General features: G+C 51.6%; 6 protein-coding genes across 6 annotated transcripts; 2 read left to right on the forward strand and 4 right to left on the reverse strand.

The window, feature by feature from the left end:
- Nucleotides 1-542: 542 nt before the first annotated feature.
- Nucleotides 543-2,144, reverse strand: J4E83_008347 (uncharacterized protein; the record flags this gene model as incomplete). Its single annotated transcript, XM_049335244.1, has 2 exons — nt 543-1,987; nt 2,138-2,144. The coding sequence occupies 2 exons, from the start codon at nt 2,142-2,144 to the stop codon at nt 543-545; spliced, it is 1,452 nt and encodes a 483-aa protein (XP_049185783.1).
- Nucleotides 2,145-2,372: 228 nt separating this feature from the next.
- On the reverse strand, nt 2,373-3,911 carry J4E83_008348 (uncharacterized protein; the record flags this gene model as incomplete). Its single annotated transcript, XM_049335245.1, has 1 exon — nt 2,373-3,911. The coding sequence occupies one exon, from the start codon at nt 3,909-3,911 to the stop codon at nt 2,373-2,375; it is 1,539 nt and encodes a 512-aa protein (XP_049185784.1).
- A 1,399-nt stretch (nt 3,912-5,310) lies between these two features.
- On the reverse strand, nt 5,311-6,869 carry J4E83_008349 (uncharacterized protein; the record flags this gene model as incomplete). Its single annotated transcript, XM_049335246.1, has 2 exons — nt 5,311-6,551; nt 6,599-6,869. 2 exons carry the CDS (start codon nt 6,867-6,869, stop codon nt 5,311-5,313), a joined length of 1,512 nt encoding a protein of 503 aa, XP_049185785.1.
- A 2,535-nt stretch (nt 6,870-9,404) lies between these two features.
- J4E83_008350 (uncharacterized protein) lies at nt 9,405-11,949 on the forward strand (the record flags this gene model as incomplete). Its single annotated transcript, XM_049335247.1, has 4 exons — nt 9,405-9,510; nt 9,558-10,568; nt 10,619-11,350; nt 11,402-11,949. 4 exons carry the CDS (start codon nt 9,405-9,407, stop codon nt 11,947-11,949), a joined length of 2,397 nt encoding a protein of 798 aa, XP_049185786.1.
- Nucleotides 11,950-12,153: 204 nt separating this feature from the next.
- Nucleotides 12,154-12,905, reverse strand: J4E83_008351 (uncharacterized protein; the record flags this gene model as incomplete). Its single annotated transcript, XM_049335248.1, has 2 exons — nt 12,154-12,499; nt 12,565-12,905. 2 exons carry the CDS (start codon nt 12,903-12,905, stop codon nt 12,154-12,156), a joined length of 687 nt encoding a protein of 228 aa, XP_049185787.1.
- Nucleotides 12,906-16,258: 3,353 nt separating this feature from the next.
- J4E83_008352 (uncharacterized protein) lies at nt 16,259-17,689 on the forward strand (the record flags this gene model as incomplete). The annotated part of the gene is made up of 1 exon (XM_049335249.1): nt 16,259-17,689. One exon carries the CDS (start codon nt 16,259-16,261, stop codon nt 17,687-17,689), a length of 1,431 nt encoding a protein of 476 aa, XP_049185788.1.
- Between the last annotated feature and the right edge of the window lie 199 nt (nt 17,690-17,888).

Here is a 17,888-nt window from a genome sequence, read left to right on the forward strand (position 1 = left end):
TAGAAATAAAAAATAAAAAGTATATATATAGAAGTATAATTTTACTTACTAAATATTTTAGTATTTATTATTACTTTATAATTTATAGTTTTATTAGTTATAAGCTATTAAGAATATATAATTATATTATAATTTTTTTTACTATAAGTAAATATTAGTATTTATAAAATAGTTACTTTACTACTTTAAATTTTAAAAGCTTTAGCTATACTAAAAGTAGTAGTACTAAAAACTTAAGCTTTAGTCTATTTAATACTTATACTTTTAAATATAGAATTTTAACTTTTTTAGAAATATATCTTTTTATATACTAGTAATAAACTTTACTTTTTTTAGACTAGTTTACACTATAGAATTAGTTTACTAATAAAAAACTACTTTTTTAGAGAGTAGCTAAATAGTGTTAGAAGGCAGCTAAAAAAGTTTTGTCTTCTTTTTAATCTCTTACTTATTATTTTATTACTGGCGAGGAGTGGCTTACAGTATCAATAAGTCGTTGGGCCAAGCTAATTCTACGTAGGTGGCCTGGCGTCTCTTCCGTTCTAATAACCCCCCGTCCTTGTGCCGAAAAGAGCTATCCAACCCGGGCTTTGGTAGACTCTCCGAGGTCCAGGATCGATAGCGGCCATTCGGTTTCGCTCCTCAAGCCGCGCCCTCAGTTCCAAATCATGCTTCGGACAATCCTCAATGGGACACTGCTCCCCCATATGCTCGGCAGAACAGAAAAACTCTTCAGGGTCGGAGTCGCCCTCTGTGTAAGACCCTTGGTACTCCCATCGATCATCCACTTTCGCCCACTCCATTTCGCGGGTATGCCTGTCCTTGGTGCGTGAGACAGCAAAGAAAGCGATGGGCTTTTCGCCCTCGCCTCCGACCAAACATGCAGGTATGCTGAGACAGAGATAACCGTTTCCCAGGAATCGAAGGCATCGCTCGGGAATCCCCGGCTTATTGTAATACAAGGTCTCTTCTAAAGCGACTGGAGAAGGAACACTAATCTTTGGTATGTTAAAGTTCAGGCACGGCGTTTCGGAAGGATAAGGCATTTTGAACACCAGCTCATACCCAGGTTCGCCAACGCAATCTCGTATCAAAAGCTTCCCGCGTTGGAGGTGTAGGTTCTTGGTTTCCATGTCCGTGATGTCTTCACAGTTGTCTTGCTGCATCTGATGGTGCACATCGGAGTAGAGAGCCCATTCGCCTTTGACGTCTCCCACGGGATGTTCTCTGCCTTGTGCGATCTCTTTGTCGACCCATCGAACCAGGGCCCATCCCTTGGCGATGTATTCTTGGTGCTTCTTGAGGGCGAGTGCCCTCTTCTCTTTCAGGTAATTCGCGAATACACGCGGATCTGGCGGAAGCTCCTCGTACACATTCATCTCGTCCTCGGGTATGTCATCCTCAGCGGCATGAACTCCAGGCATACCGTCTTCAGAGATGTCGTCCTCGGGCACATCGTCTTCGACTCCAGACATGTCGTCCTCGGTCGAAATGTCTCCGTCCAATCTGTCCGAGTCGCTTTCTCCTGGTCTTATCACGATCCTACCCCTAGGCGGGTTGTTTCTCCGGTCTTCCAACTCTGCTTCTATGTACCGTGCCCAAGCTTGTCTTGGACTGTCTCCTTCGGGCTCGGGCTCAGGCTCGTCGGCTTCGGCGTACATTGCAATAATCTGCGTTGCAAGAAACTGCTGGACTTGCTCTTGTGATACCGGTTCCTTGCCAACATCATTGTTTCCCCAGAACTGCTCGTCACAAAGCCTGACTAGTACCTGCTCTAGATGCACGAGTAGCTCCTCCGGAATGCCCTCATCTAGCAGGCAATCGTGCATTGCGTCCATGAAAGCTTGGTAATCCGGATTCCAGGCTTTTATACGACCGTAAGACTGTACTGCTTCGGCATAGTGTCTTACAGCGTCTTGGTAGCACATGATGCGCTTCAATGTAGCTTCTGCGCCGCACCCAGCATTGGTCCATCGTTCATCGATTCCTGTAATACATCAGTACCGATCGCGCAAGACACTGAACTATGACGTACGGTCTATGAAGGATTTCAATTCTTCGCTTGGGCTCATAAACACTTCTCCTATCGCTACCGTCGTGGTTAGTTTTGCGCCAAGACAACGGTACCTTGCCAGACTCACCATTTGGGAATGCCATGTTGACGTCAGAAAATACGTTGATCTGGGTATGTGGCGTAGCTGTAACAGAAGTGCAATTCGAAATGTGACGTTGCGACGCGTTTTGCGTGGCCAGAAAAGGCTCGGAACGGTGTCCATGGTTACGGAAAGGGGCTGCACTAGCCGTCTTTGACTCGCCGCATTAAAAAAAAACGGTCCACTATTTCGACGAACAATGTAAGATACAACCATTTATTAAAACTCGGGGTTCAATGAATCGAAGTGCGTACAATGATCCGGACGGTCCGAACATTCGCTACGACTATCTTCTACAGCGCCGGTAGGCGGGTTGTACACCAGCCCATGAGGTGTCTTTTCCCACCACTTTCTTCTAACGGGGCCATGCCTTCGATGAGGATCAAAGCGTAGTGGATGATCAGCGATAGCGTAGAAGTCGATGAAACCATCTTCTCTGCTTCCTCCGATCTTGTGAGCCTGAATGCGTATCTTCATATGCCCATTTTCAACAAAGCATATTCGAAACTTCAGTTCCCGCATCAAGGTTTCGTTGGAGATAATAGCGTTGCGTTGGTTAGAGTTTACAACGCCTTTCTTCAACTTCCATGCAAAGTCGCCTTCCCAGTCGTCTTCCAGCGCCGAAAGATGCAGGCTGCCCCCAGAAGACCCGTCGTCCCTCCGGCCGTATGCTGTGAAGTTGCCGCAACCGGCGCCGTGGAAACATTTATTATCAGTTCGCATGCCTCTAGCGACGAGCATGTCGAGATATGAAGTAGAGTAGAGGCTCCAATTGAGAACGTCGACATAGTCTTCCAGGTTTGTTCTGCGTGCTTCCATGCTTTCGACGGTCTCTTCCTCTCCTGAAGCAATGCGTTCCTCAAGCCATGCTTCAATAGCCTTGCCACGCACTTCGTGCTTCGCGTGTTTTGCTCGTGCCTTGTTGTAATCGCTGTACAAAAGATCGTCGTCGAGATCGCTATCGCTGTCTGTGGTGTCTTCGTCGCTGGGCTCAGTTGTCTCAGGGTCGCTGTCCTCGAGACGCTCAATGAGTCCGCTGTCTCTTCCGGTTATTTTACTCGTTTTGATGCCGTAGAACTCAATATCTTCCCTTATCGTGTAGAATGGTACCGCCTGGGCTCTCATACTCAAGTAGCCGTCGCAGAGGAAGAGGAGAGTAATTCGCATTGACTCTTGGTTTGCCTCCTTCTGTTTCTGCGATGCACCTCTGTAACGAACCTGAGATTCGTCACAGAATTTTACTGAGATCTCTTCAAGTGCAGGTATTTCGAGATCTGGCCACGATCCACTAAATTTAACCTGCTCTTTGAGGCAGGTCTTCGGGCCTAGCTTGAACCACAAGTTCGCCTTGACTTCAACGTCGTCTCCTTGTCTCGAAATTTTCTCGATGTACAATCGACCGGGCGCATCGTCATGGTTCCAACCATCGTGAATACAATTTCCATCCTCATCGGTGGTATCCCGGATGAAGCTCTTCTCTGTAAGAATGTAAGTCCCGAGTTTCAACGGAACCAAGGGCCTGTGGCCTTGCTGCAGCTGTTGATTAAGCCGTGCTTCGATTTGCCGGATGCCGCGCTCCGTGCAGTCGTCGCCATCGTCTTGATCTGGATTCTCGCCACTAGGAAAACTAGTAGCCTTGCGATTCTTGAGAATCTGCCGAATTATTTTGCGATTTTTCTTTTTATGACGGAGGTGTTCGGGTAACTTGCGTAGCTCCACCTGCTCACGCTCCTTTCTTGATATAATGCGCTTGTCCATGATGCAAAGCGCAGACTGATAATCGCCTACCGGATAAAAATGTGTTGTGGTCGAAGTCAAGATGGTGTGAAAAGACCTGCGGATGTTACGGCTGGGAAGGTGCTCACCGTGCACGTCATCACCTGATTGGTCTAACTCGATCAGGCTAGGGCTGCCTCCAGACATGCTACCCATACCTGGGCATGCACCTTTGTGTTCTCTTCGAGAGCTTGTGCTTTTTCAGATGCAATACAGTTGCTCATATCTCTCACCGCCAGTTTGCACAGTAAGAAGAGACTTACATAAGTTTGCTTCTTTTCAATTTGGAGAGAAGAAAGTTCACGGATGCCAACCGAGGTAGAAACGAAACGCATCAAGTGACCAGCCCCTCCGGTGTCTCCTCCCACCATTCCTGACCAGATGCCTCGCGCTTATAGATCATTGGTATCTGAGATATCCTGAGCAATAGCGTAGAAACTGTGAACATCATGGCCGTCGTAATTTACTCTCAAATACCCATCTTCGAGAAAGATCAATGTCATGGGCCAGGGAGGCCGCACGCTGTGCACCCCGAGATTCTTGGTGGCCCTAGACAAGACCACAGGCACCTTTTCGAGCGCAGGTACCCTTGAGTTTGGCCATGAGCCCGTAAAGCTTCCTTCCCAAACGCCAGTCCCGTCTGGTAAACAGACGCTTACTTCCACCTCAACCTCATCGTCATGGCTCAGTACCCTCTTCAGCTGCAATTGGCCTTTCTCATAGCCGTCGATTGACTCATGGTATAACTTCTTTCCAACCCTGGTCATGAGATCGATGTAGTAAGTTGAGTACAGGATATAGGTCGTTGGACGGAGAATTGTGAAGGCCTCCTGGCCTTGCCCAAGCGAGCGAGATAGCTATGCTTCGATGTCGCGTACCTCCGCCTCATACTTCGAGTGTTTTACGATTGCATGTCTGTAGGCGCGAAACTTTGGATCGAGCCCCTTCGGCTCCGGGTACCTTGTTTCGTTTGGCGGCATAGAGACGGATGGTCGGCGTTCTCGTCCTTCGTTCAGGAAAAAATCAGAATAACAATACACATTAAAGAGATCTGCGAAATTGGTTCCATCAGTTTGCGCAGCGAGAAGGGAGTTAAATACTTTCGCTGCCCGTAAGGTTGGGGTGAAGGAAGTGCTGACTAACTAACCAGATCCAGTTTAATGCAACGCGTCGCGGTCGCCCTGAGGGCCGATTACCATACAAACTACGATCTATAACAACCAAATGATAACGATCAACCCCCTCAACCAGGATTTGAGTATCGAAACAGCGTTTCTTGATCCGCCCATACTCTACGGAGATCAGCTACGAACTCCTTCTCTTCAACCGGGACTTGAGCATCGAGACGGCGTTCTCCGGTACCGAAGATACTCTACGGATCTCAATCTACCAACTTCGTCTTGTCAACATGAAACATCTTAAGTATTGCCTCGTATGCTTCGTCGAAATCGATCTTGTCAACCTCCTTCTGCATCTTCTCCCTGCCTAAGACAATCTCTTTAGCAATGCTTGGCCAGTCGAGAGTATCATGACCGATCATCTCTTTCGCGTCGCTGTCTACATGCACTGGCAGCAGCTTCCCATCCTTCTTCCTTACGATACCATCCACAATGACAGTCTCGATATCGGCCGGGCTGGAGTGTAGGATGATGGCGGCGACTGGATCATGTTGCGCGGCGCCGACCATACTGGGGCTCAGAGCATCGAAGATGACCAGATCTGCCTTGTAGCCTTCCGCGATGCGCCCAATCTCGCTGCTCATGTTCGCAGCCTCTGCACCCTTGATAGTTGCTAGGTTGAATGCGGCCTCGACACTGAGGCTATCGGGAAGTGCTCGTGGAATCTTGTCTTGTTTCATAATGTGTTCGTTGTAATGGTTTCGCGCATTGCCGAGACCGAGTTTCGCTTCAGCGATGATAGAGCCGGCAGTGGCGGAATGGCAATCAACACCGAGCGCGGCATTGTCCTGCAGCCCGATCGAATCCCCGCTTACACCTCCATCTGGGAATGAGGCGTCGAAGCAGTAGGACCTCCCCATGGCCATCTGGAGCTCTGAACTCGGGGTGGAACTCACAAATGCACTAGCGGCCTTCAAAAGCTCAGCGTCAGCCTTGACAATCGTACCACCGTGCGAAACGATAATCTTCTCATCGAGTAGACCATGCTCCGATGCTGCTTGTATCACACTACCTCCTAGCGATACAGAGCCGTGGGTGGTAATAGTCTTGACACCTTTGGCATTCACCCTGGCGAATATGCCTTTGATCATATCTGCAGGCAGAAACCAAAAGTCGAACGCGAACCCCAGCGTTACTCTTCCGTCTCCGAAAGGCCCGTTATCGGCGAGTTCTTCGAAGGTGTTCATGACCCAGTCCTCGAAGAGGTTTGGATGCCAGGTGAGGGGATTGAACTGCTTGACGAGCGAGATTGGGGTGTAACAGAACACGGAACGCATGCCAGAAGATGCAGTACCTGCGATAGCGGCTTTGGCGTGTTCTGGTGAGCGGGTTATATGTGCGTGCTCAACTACCGTGGTTGTGCCAGCTGCAATGCTTTCCAGTAAACTGGCAAGCTGGCCGTAGAAGACATCTTCGGGCGAGTACTGGAAAGACTGCGAGTTGCCTGCTCTTTGTCAAAAGAAGATCCTGTGGTTCCACGTGAAGCCGTACCAGTCACCATGTAGTCCAGTAGCTGTTCGTTGGCATGCCTGCCTTTGAGCTGCGTTTGCCAAGCATGACGATGAGTATCGATGAAACCTGGGCTGATGATCTTGTCGGTGCAGTCGATAGTCTCAGTTCCCTCAGATGGTTCGATATCATGTGCGATTCTTGTGATCTTGCCGTCTTCGACAAGAACATCGGATTTGGTGGGAACGACGTGGTTATTTGCATCATGAATCAGAGCGACACCACCCCGGAGAAGAAGGGTTTTGGAAGCCATCGCACGAGTCGCCAGGCCTGTGTATAGTTGTCGCGCTTCCACCATAGCTCAATTCCAGAGGTTATATACCTCGCTCGTTACCTTGCATGTCGCATTACGCCCCGGTCAGGGCTGAGGTCATCGTTGCTTCCTTTGACCCCTCACTCCGCTTTAATCGGCACCCGTGGACGCATCAAGAGCGAGACGCGACTGTCCATGGCGTTAAGGCTTCACCGAACGACGAGAAACGGAGTTTAGAGTATCAGTCAGCTGTGCATCTAGATTTACCTGCATTTTGCCCTATCAACAGGACACACATGTTGTCGCGTGTTGCAAGCTGAGGTCAGCGTCGCGTGTTGGTTTTCGCGAAGGGTCGATGACGTAATCTCGTGATGGCTTCAGCGCTTCATCGCGGGCTTCACGCGAGACTGCTTCTCCGGCATCAACTATGGAAACACCAGCATCATGTCTATCCACGACGGAGTCGGATCTTGCACAATTTTTGAATTCGCGTGGAGCTACATTTGCGCAGCATCTCGCACGCGCCTTTCACAGCAGACGGCGCCTTGGTTCGCAAATGTACTGACATTCGCCAGATCACGCATTATTGATCTTCAAGTGCGCTACCAAGCTCAGGCACGCCATGATTCACCTCTTTCATTACTACAACGACTCCCCTCGAACGAACACCACGATGACTTCGAGTCCTCTCTCCTTACGGGCGTCCATTGCCCGACTAGGGGGTGACCGACATGAACCCCCATAAGGACAAAAGCCAGCCCGTCGTAGTCGGCCATCCCACGTTCTTACGAACTCCAGACCCTCCTCGGCGATATACATACGAAGGTGCATAGGGCTGGGAAGGCCAGACGTCCGGGATGAAACGCCACTCGGTTCATCAACCCTCACGAGGGTGTGGCCTCATGCTGCGTCGGAATACCCGCAGATCATGCAGACTCCGTACTGTTCCAGACTCTCGGCTCGTGCTTGCTGGAACCCATGTCGCCGGTCCTGGTTGCATGCATTATAGCGTGGCAAACCAATGCTATCCAAGCATCTTGGACAACTACACATCGTAGCACGCGAGCTGAAGAGGCGACACGGGCTGGTTGTAGTGGCATTCCGCTAGGTCGGAAGTGCGGGCGTAGCTGAACGGTTGCTTCTTCTTAAAGAGCGTGTCGATTCACTGGCCCGCGCGAGTGTGATACATGCCTCAGATGGCGTGCTACCACGAAGTCGATTTGCATAGCCTAAGCGATTCAGGTAAGATTTCAGCTGGAAAGTACGCGCATGGGTGATCTCAACCCGATACCCTGGTCGTACAGCATCTGGAGATGAATCTGGCGCTTATCACGCTGCAAATGAGGCTGGAACCTTACCCAGATTACCGATTCCGAATGTGGCTTTGCGGAGACCCTTGAGTTCTGAACCACGTCCAAGAGCTCAGCAATGAGATTGCATCTTATTCCGTTTTTGCACACAAAAACTACCTTCTTAGCTGATGTTTCCATCGAAACATCGGATTGATTTCCACATTCAGGCGGAACGTCCCGAATCTTTCGAAGATACACAAAAGGGCGCGCTTGCATGCTCGCCATTTGTTTCAGTGCATTAGGCTTTCACACCTGCCGGCCTGTGTGACAGCCTACTTACAGCGCCGTCTTTCGGGCGCTAGTGCGGCTGCAGTAGACCTGTCCAGGTAAGCATCGCATTCGGTGCCAATGCCGCCAACCGAGATGTCGCAATACTTGGCATCAATTGCGAACGTTACGCGAATAGTTCCCACCAGATGTCAGTCTGTTGAGATAATGCAAGGCTGGGCATGTCCACCTTTCTTCCTCTCGTTGGTAATCTCTTGTTGAAGAACTCGAAGATAACTAAACAAAGAGGTAACTGCACAGATTGGTTGCACGGATGATGTTTAGGACATTGTAGGTGTACGCTAGCCATGACCAACCAGCGACCCCAGATCTCCCACGCGATCCGCCAACGCCTCAAACGCCATATCTCCGCCTTCGGAAGCCCAGACCTCACAAGCTCAACGCTTCGCTGAGCCCAGCCTGCCAAATTCCTCGTCTTCCATCTGCCAATAAGTAGGATTTTGCTCAATGCAAAGCACGTCATGATCGGGCGCTGTGCAGTGATAGCAATGCTGTACTGTGATTTGCACGGAAAGCTTCTCTCGCACGCTCTGCCCACGCCAAGCGCAATGTGCCGTCTTGTTAGACGTCAAATCCTTGGGATGGCGTCGGCCCATAGCACATGCGGCTGTGCCTCCGCCTTGGATCTCGAACTATGTGGCATTTCTATTTGACCGAAGTTTACATCCTCCCACTACTTCTCCACGGGGGGCTCGTTCACGCAACGTGCTATAAGGTTGCACCCATCTTCCCTCGATCTGGAAAAACGTCGGGTCTTCCAGATACTCGTTACCTACATCAACGCGCGCGACTCTGGGGACATCCACACCGCCGGAGCTCTACTTGACTTTCTAATCTGTTTTCCACGGAATCTCAAGAGCCCAAGACACAGCCCTCGCTGACGACGTCCGCCAACATGGCATCCGCTGGCCAGAAAGTAGCCAAGGTGCTTGGAATCAATCTTGACTACCGAAAAGAGCCCGAGGTCTCTGGCGCTGCATCAATATCCTCCGTGGAAACATGTAAATACTGTCTAGTCTGTCATCCGGTAGTAGCTAACAAAGTGTAGACGTCGAGCGCGAACCGACCGCGAAGGAATGGCTTTCCCGATTCAAACCATCAGCAACCGCCACAAAACGCTACCTAAGAAGTTTGTTTCCCTTCTGGGATTGGATCTTCCACTACAACCTGACATGGCTATTCGGAGACTTTATCGCCGGATGCACTGTTGGCTTTGTTGTTATTCCCCAAGGTATGGCATACGCTTTGCTGGCGAAGCTGCCTCCTGAGTATGGACTCTACACCAGTTTTGTCGGTTTCATTCTCTACTGGGCTTTCGCTACATCCAAGGACATCACAATTGGTACTGTTGCCGTTATGAGCACCATCGTTGGCAACATTGTCACCAAGATCCAGGATAAACAGCCGGAGATCGAAGCCGTGGACATCGCCCGGGCTCTTTCCGTCATTGCTGGCTCCGTTCTCCTGTTCATTGGTCTTACCCGTCTCGGAAGGATCGTCGAGCTTATTCCTCTGGTTGCGATCACCTCGTTCATGACCGGCGCTGCCATCTCCATTGGAGCCGGTCAGGTACCGGCGCTCATGGGTATCTCTGGCGTCAACACACGTGGTCCCACATACCTGGTCATCATCGACACCCTCAAAGGCCTTGGACGCACAAAGCTGGATGCCGCTATGGGGTTGACTGCCCTGTTCATGCTCTACGCTGTCCGTATCTTTTGTAACTTCATGTCGAAGAAGCAGCCATCGAAGCAAAAGGTCTGGTTCTTCGTCAGCACACTACGGATGGCCTTCGTCATTCTACTTTACATCATGATCAGCTGGCTTGCCAATAAGGACATCCCAGGTCTCCACAACGCGAAGAACGATGTCAAGATGGCAAAGTTCAAAATCTTGGGTCGCGTGCCACGAGGATTCCAGCACGCTGGAGCTCCGAAGATGGACACCAAGCTTCTCTCAGCAATTGCGCCTGACATTCCAGTCACCATCATCGTGTTGATTCTCGAACATATCGCAATCTCGAAGTCTTTTGGGCGCATCAACAACTACGTCATCAACCGTAAGTCGTTCTCAGGTCTCCGATGAGGAAGTACTAACGCTGCTGTTTAGCCTCGCAAGAACTCGTCGCCGTCGGATTTACGAATGTTATCGGTCCATTCCTTGGCGCCTACCCGGCCACAGGGTCGTTCTCGCGAACCGCTATCAAGTCGAAAGCAGGTGTCCGTACCCCGCTCGCTGGTATCTTCACTGCAGTCATCGTCCTCCTCGCCTTGTATGCTTTGACAGCAGTCTTCTTCTATATCCCTTCGGCCGCTCTTGCCGCTGTCATCATCCACGCTGTCGGCGATCTCATCACCCCACCCAACGTGGTCTTCCAGTTTTGGGAAACGTCGCCTCTGGAGGTAGTGATCTTCTTCGCAGGTGTCTTCGTAACAATTTTCACGAACATCGAAAACGGCATCTACGTTACCATCGCCGCCTCGTTTGCACTCCTGCTTTGGCGCCAGCTGTTCACCCACGGAGCTGTTCTAGGCAGAGTCAGGATCTACATCGCCAGTCCGGAGACAATGGCTAACAAGGACGATGGTCACTTCGCCCCGGGATCTTCCGCTGCTGTTCGTGAAGCGTTTATCCCAATCAGCCGCAAGGATGGCTCAAACCCTCTGGTCGATATCGAGACTCCTTATCCCGGTGTACTAATCTATCGCTTCACCGAGGGCTTCACATATCTCAACCAGCAAGGCTACATGGATGAACTCGTGCACCACGCGCAGACCATATCTCGCCCAACAACACTAGACAAGTACCAAAAGATCGGTGATCGGCCATGGAACGATCCAGGTAAGTTTCGTCTATGCAATTCGCGCTGTTCAACTTACTGACTTCTACAAGGCCCACGTCGCGGAAAGCAAATCAACGTCGACGACGACCGACCCATTCTCCGCGCCATCATCCTAGACTTCAGCGCCGTCAACAACGTCGACGTAACATCCATCCAAGGTCTCATCGACGTCCGCGCACAACTCGATCGCCACGCCGCACCCGAAACAGTAGAATGGCACTTCGCCTCCATCAACAGTCGCTGGACCAAGCGCGCCCTGACAACTGCTGGTTTCGGTTACATAGACCGTGAGCGCTTTGCCGCGCGCCAGCACTGGAACCCAGTGTACAGCTACGCGCCTCTTGATAACTCAGCGGCGAAGTTGCATGACGAGGAGGCGCAGGATGAGATTAGTGCTGTTAATAGGAGCAAGGGTCTGCCGAGTGGTAAGGTGACCACTGTCCATGGACAGAATAGACCGTTCTTCCATATTGATGTTGCGGCGGCTGTTGAGAGTGCTATTGCGGGTATCAATGGTAAGCTGGCGCAGACTAGCTCGGGGAGTTCACATGAACATGAAGTTGGACAGACGGAGGAGTTTACGACCAAACAAGATTAGATAGGTCATTGTATACATTTTTCGGTTTGCCATGTTTTCGGCACACTCTTCTAACAGTTCGCGCACCCCTTTCGTGTGACAAACGCATTGATCCATATCGTTCATTCTTTCATAAGTTCATATATACAAGGGGAGGTCTCCCCCATCATAATCATATACAGCGAACCCCTTCACCCAAACCACCTCATCACCCCATGTACCGACCTACTGCCTAACACACCCGGTCTTATCCGTCAACTCCTTCGGACAAGTAACCTCCTTGAAGCTCACACTAGGATTATCCGCATTCTTAAACCAATCGAACCGCCACTGGCAGCCCGGCTTAAGCTTCTCAGGGAAACCATCGCACTCCGATCTCGATGAGATACCGCCGTACTGCTGGCCCCATCCATTAGGCGGAGCACCGAATTGCGCGGTACACGCGTTGAAGATGCCGACGCCGCCGCCGGGCATGGCGATATCGAAGTGGTTGTCGCCGAGGTCGCCGCCGGTGTTTGTGGTTTGTACGATCATCTTTTTGCCGGAGACGGGGCCGGATGTGAATGTCATTCTGGAGGGGTGGGTTGTTAGTTACTGTTCACTCAACGTTGGATAGGGTGGTTAAGAAAGACATACTCATAGCAAGCACAGCACCAATCACTCTCTGTCTTCCCAGCTAGCTTCACAGCCGCAAATCCATATGCGAGGTCATCGTTTACGGCCCAGGGGGACTGGTCGGTGCACATGTATGCCTCGCCTCCTCCGCTTTCGCATCCGCTCTTTGCGTTGAGGTTTGTGAGCGGGTTGTCGTTCTTGTCGCATGTGGCGATGGGTTTGTTGACGGGGGCTTTTCCTGCCCAGGCGCAGGAGCCTTTGCAGCAGTCCCAGTAGCGTGTTGTTTTGCCTGTGGATTGGGCGGAGACGGTGGCGAGGCCGGTGGTCAAGGCCAAGAGGGAGAGTTGCTTGATGGATACCATGGTGGGTGGTCGGTTCTGTAGATCGTTTTTTGGGGGGAGGGGGTCGGATTTGGTGAGCTTGTCGGTTTGGGCAGGTCTATTGGAAGAGAGCAGTGAGGTTTATATATCCATATCCGCCAAGTTACTTCTCCATGATCCATCCATGACGAAACATCATCTAGACCTACCATCTACCCCACAAAATGCCATCAATGCCTGTCCTAGCCACCTTCCCGTCCTCCCACACGGTACCAAACAGCCCTAAGAGCCCTTGCAACCGGTGGCACAAGGCCGCAGCCGAGATGATTTCTGGATCTCAAGACACGCCCAGCACGTCAGCACCCACTGTTAGCGCTGCACACGTGTAGAAAACAAGAGCAAACATGCTTGCCCATAGTCATCATTTTCATCTATTGGAGTAAGCGGTCAAACTTGGCTTGCGGTGGCAGTGGACAAAGAGGTGTACGACACATGGGTGCACTAGGACGCGAGGTTCATATATTGCGGCGCTATTGTCGGCTCCTTCTTACTCGCTGGTAAAGTGCCGGGACGTAATTCCCGGACCACCACGTTTAATGAGGAGGCGTCCGGGAGTTTTGCTGGCTGGATGCTGGACACAGCGGGGTGCATATACGAGGTGTTTGATAAACATTCCGCAAAAAGCTTGATTTTGGAGGACGTTGCGGCTGAATGTGCGTTCTGCTGATGGTCGTACAAGGACGTCGTGAGGTCAGCTTTTGGAGAGTTAGGGAGTTAGAGAACAAAGGGCGGTTTAGCGCAGTTTCAGAATCATACCGATGTTCTTCCTAGCATGGAACGCGGAAATGGCCAAGGGTCTTCGCGTGCTGCGAAGGATGGGGCGTCCATTGGTTGATCTATGCGATTTAATTTATTGCAGCGTCATTCTTCGGCTGCTCGGGATGTACATGAGGCTGATGACGAGAGAGTTAAGTGAAGTTGTGCTTGGAACGTGTGCGCTCTCCGCGAGTGCTAGAGCACATTCTGCAAGCCACTCCACGTAGGAGGCCTTGGAGTCAGGATTTGTAAGTGCTAATCGCAAAGCCATACGGGAAACCTCGTGCTGGAGTACTTGGTTGAGTACCTCCACGGTCTCTGTCCACCTTGACATTTGTCGGTGTGACTAGTGACAAAAAATGCGTGGCGCCCCACTGTCGTGCGGCTACTTGTCTACCGTCCAGCTAACGGCCTGCATGCATCTTGTATAGTTTCGCGCCGTTTCCCACAGTCCTGGTATTTGTCCTGATCTTTGGTGGGTGAAGTGTAAAGTGCCGAGCGAATGTTTTGGTGGGTTAGAGACATTGAGCTGTCGGAGAACACTCCGGTGCCGCTCGTTCGTGGCCTGATGTGCATTCCAATGGGTCCTTACCGAACTCGTGAACTCAGCCCAGATGACGGGCGTGTTGGCTTGTTGAACATATCAGCTGCCGACTGAAGCAGCACACTCCAACATCTCTCTTTCAACGCTTTCAGCATTATGCCGATTCTGGGACGGTGCGACCAGCCGGCACGTATATCTCACTATGACCTTGTTATGTACGTGAGTAGTGAGCCGTAGGTGTACATGTAGACTCCCATTGAGCGTATGCCTTGCATGAGCGGCGACTCTTCGCTGCGCTTTGTGAAGCTTGACTTTATGGCTCAGGCTGTAGAGCCGCGAGTACAAGGTGAATCTCAGCAACAAAGACACGAGAAGTGGAAAAAACAGCGTTGAAAATATCACACCTAAGAACGCCATCCACCTCTCATGCCACCAAGGCTATCCGAAAACAATGAGGTCGAACCCGTGTGACCTGAGGATCCAGTCGAACATCAGCACCAATCCAACGACTCTTACAGTATGCTTGTTGATCAACAGAGCTCTACGCTTGCAGCAGTTCTCCATGCGCGCTCAGCGTCAACGCTGACGATCTCTCCCTTCCACATATCGGTTGTACCATATCAGAGCCGTAATGCTCAGAACAAAGTAAAGTACATAGCCGGCAGCGAGGGCCCACACTTGCCGTTGAGTAATCTCGGGATATTGGACAGCGATACCCGGCTGCTGCCGTTGGAAAAACTGTTGACTCATGGTAGAAGTTTGGTAGTGCAACGTTCCTTTTGGACTGGTTTGCCGTTGCTTCGCCGTTACTTGGGTCGTATTCGGGCGCTGAGCGTTGAGGAAGTTAGTATGCTTTTTTGAAAGACAAGGAGTAGTCGTGAGATTAGCTTTTATACACAGTTGATACACGCAAGGCTATTGAATCAAAGAAGCAAGACTGGAAGGGAATGTTGTGAAGCCGACAAAGAAGAATGTGTGAAGACAGGCATTGAAACAAGACCCCTTCGTGGTTTGCTGCTGTTCCTTTGCGGACAGAAGGAAAACATTCATGCGCGTTGTTTGAACCACCGTCGCATCGGCAGGACTCTCGTATCACGACCCGAACTTTGTCGCGCATAATTTCTTTTCAGTGTTGAACGACTCCAAGCGGAGTAGCGTGAGTGGTGGACTCGACAGGAACGGCGGAAATGAGGCATCGTGAACTGCCCATGGGACGTCGAAGCATGGAATATCCCTCACAAAGATCAGGTGAGGGCACTCCGAGGGTACTCCTTTTGTCGACGCGCGTTCATTTGGATTGATGATGGAGATCAACGCCAGGATACAAACTTCCACAATGAGGCAGCAGGAAATGCCGATCCGAATCCGCGATGCCCGAACCAGCCACCTGAAACGGGCCATGACGTAGCGCTAGAAGCGGTAGGCGCAACGCCTCATGCCCCAGGTTACCAGCCCCTCGGCACCCATTACCACTCCCAAAACTCTGCCGCTGTGCAGCTTCACGCCCCCGTAAGCTCGTACGGCGCAGCCCCAGAGTAGCATGAGCAATGCTGCAAGGTCAGCGCCGTGCTTCATAACGCGCCATTATCATCATGCCCTGCTCACCGCGGATTGTGGCGATCCTGCTCGCACGGGAATGACACGCCGTGACAGGTCCGGCGCATTTGACGAATCCACACCGGGGGCATTGATCGCCAGGTCGCTTCGGCCACTTGCGCACACGGTCATGCCAAAAGGTTGTGATCGCCATAGCCTACAAGTCGCTCAAGAGGAGCATGCCTCCTCCCTTGAACCTTCCTCTTCTTTCCTTATTCATACGAACTACACTCCGCTGCTACCTCGCTCCCCGCTTTGCCCAACCTCCGCCGGCATCCGATGGCTACGGCACCGCATCTCCACTCTCTATCAGAACACTAGCGAGATCCATACACACGTTCATTCTTCTTATTACTATACAGTCCTTTCCAGCTATTACACTCTCTACCTAGACTATTCGCGGTTCAGCCCGGCGCTGCACCACCACTATTAGACCGCCATGCCTAATCGCTCCTTCCTATGCCGACTAATCTTCTGCGCCGTATTCGCCGTATCCGTCCTTAATATCTTCACCAAGGCAACCCCGCCGCTCTTCCACGCCGCAAAGACCTCCGCGCATGAGCACCCCCAGGAACTCTTTTGCCCACAGTCCAAGCTCGCCGATGACGTCTTGGTCGTCTTGCGAACCGGGGCCACCGAATCACTCGAAAAGGTGCCGGTGCACCTCCGTACTACGTTACGTTGCGTCCCCCACTATGTTATACACTCGGACCTGGAAGAGGAGATAGACGGACACGTCGTCCACGACGTCCTCGAAGGAGTTAGCGAAGAGACCAAGAAGACGAATGACGACTTCAAGCTGTACCACCAACTACAAGAGCACGGAAGACGGGGAGTGAAACAACAAGAAGTTCTCACATCGCTATCCGGATCGTCGCAGGGTGACTACCTGCGAACCGACAACGATGGTTGGCAACTCGACAAGTGGAAGTTCCTCCCCATGATCGACCAAGCACTCGAGGAGAAGCCAAACGCCAGATGGTATTTCTTCATGGAAGCCGACACCTACGTCAACTGGAACAACCTACTCGAATTCCTCAGCAACTTCGACGACAGCAAGTCCTACTACATCGGCAAGCACCTCTTCATCAACGAAGTCGAATTCGCCTACGGTGGCGCAGGCTTCGCCCTTTCTGCCCCCGCTGCCCGTAAAGTCTCCGCGCAACGCTCCCCTCGCATCTCCGAATACGAAGACTTTACCAAAACCCACTGGGTTGGCGACTGCGCCCTGGGTAAAGTCCTAGAAGACGTGAACATCCCCCTCCACCGCGCCTTCCCCCACTTCCAAGGCGACTCCCCGGCGACGCTCGACCCTGCGACTTCCAAAATCGACCGCGACCTCTGGTGCTACCCGGCTGTAACGTATCACCACGTTTCGCCCACCGAGATCCAAGAACTCTGGTCTTTCGAACAGGACTGGTACAACAGACACCCGATTCTGCTGCGCCACCGCGACGTCTTCATGGAGCTCGTGCGCCCCAAGATCGGTCCTTCAGTCACAGCCTGGGACAACATGTCCGCAGACAAAGAATACAACGCCCACGACCACTCCGCCGTTGCCAACGAACTCGAGCGCAACGCTTGGAAATCTTTCGAACACTGCCGTACGCTGTGTGAGGAGCAGGATGATTGCATGCAATTCTCATTCAACGAGGGTAGTTGCGCAATCTCCAACAGCTTCAAGCTGGGTTACGCGAAGCCCGGTGCGCGGATACGGAGTGGCTGGATGGTTGATCGTGTGGACGATCTCTTCAGGAGTCTAGAGGAGCAGTGTGGACTCCGGGATTGGTTTGCACCGATGGAAAGTCCAAAGGAGAGGGAGAATAGCGAGTTGAAGATTAAGATGAGGAGGAAGAGGAGTGTCATGTGAGAGTCCCTCACTTCACAACAGCGATGGTCTTGCGTTACAGCAGCATCAGCATTGGCGTTTATTCATGGTTTGCGTTTTCTGGTGGTTTGATTTGAGATTTGATGGAGATGATGAGGGGGGGGGGGGGGGGGGGGGGGGGGGGGGGGGGGGGGGGGGGGGGGGGGGGGGGGGGGGGGGGGGGGGGGGGGGGGGGGGGGGG

This window comes from Alternaria metachromatica, assembly GCF_023757995.1.
Source record: "Alternaria metachromatica strain BMP 0045 chromosome Unknown scaffold_23, whole genome shotgun sequence".
In the NCBI taxonomy this organism is placed as follows: domain Eukaryota; kingdom Fungi; phylum Ascomycota; class Dothideomycetes; order Pleosporales; family Pleosporaceae; genus Alternaria; species Alternaria metachromatica.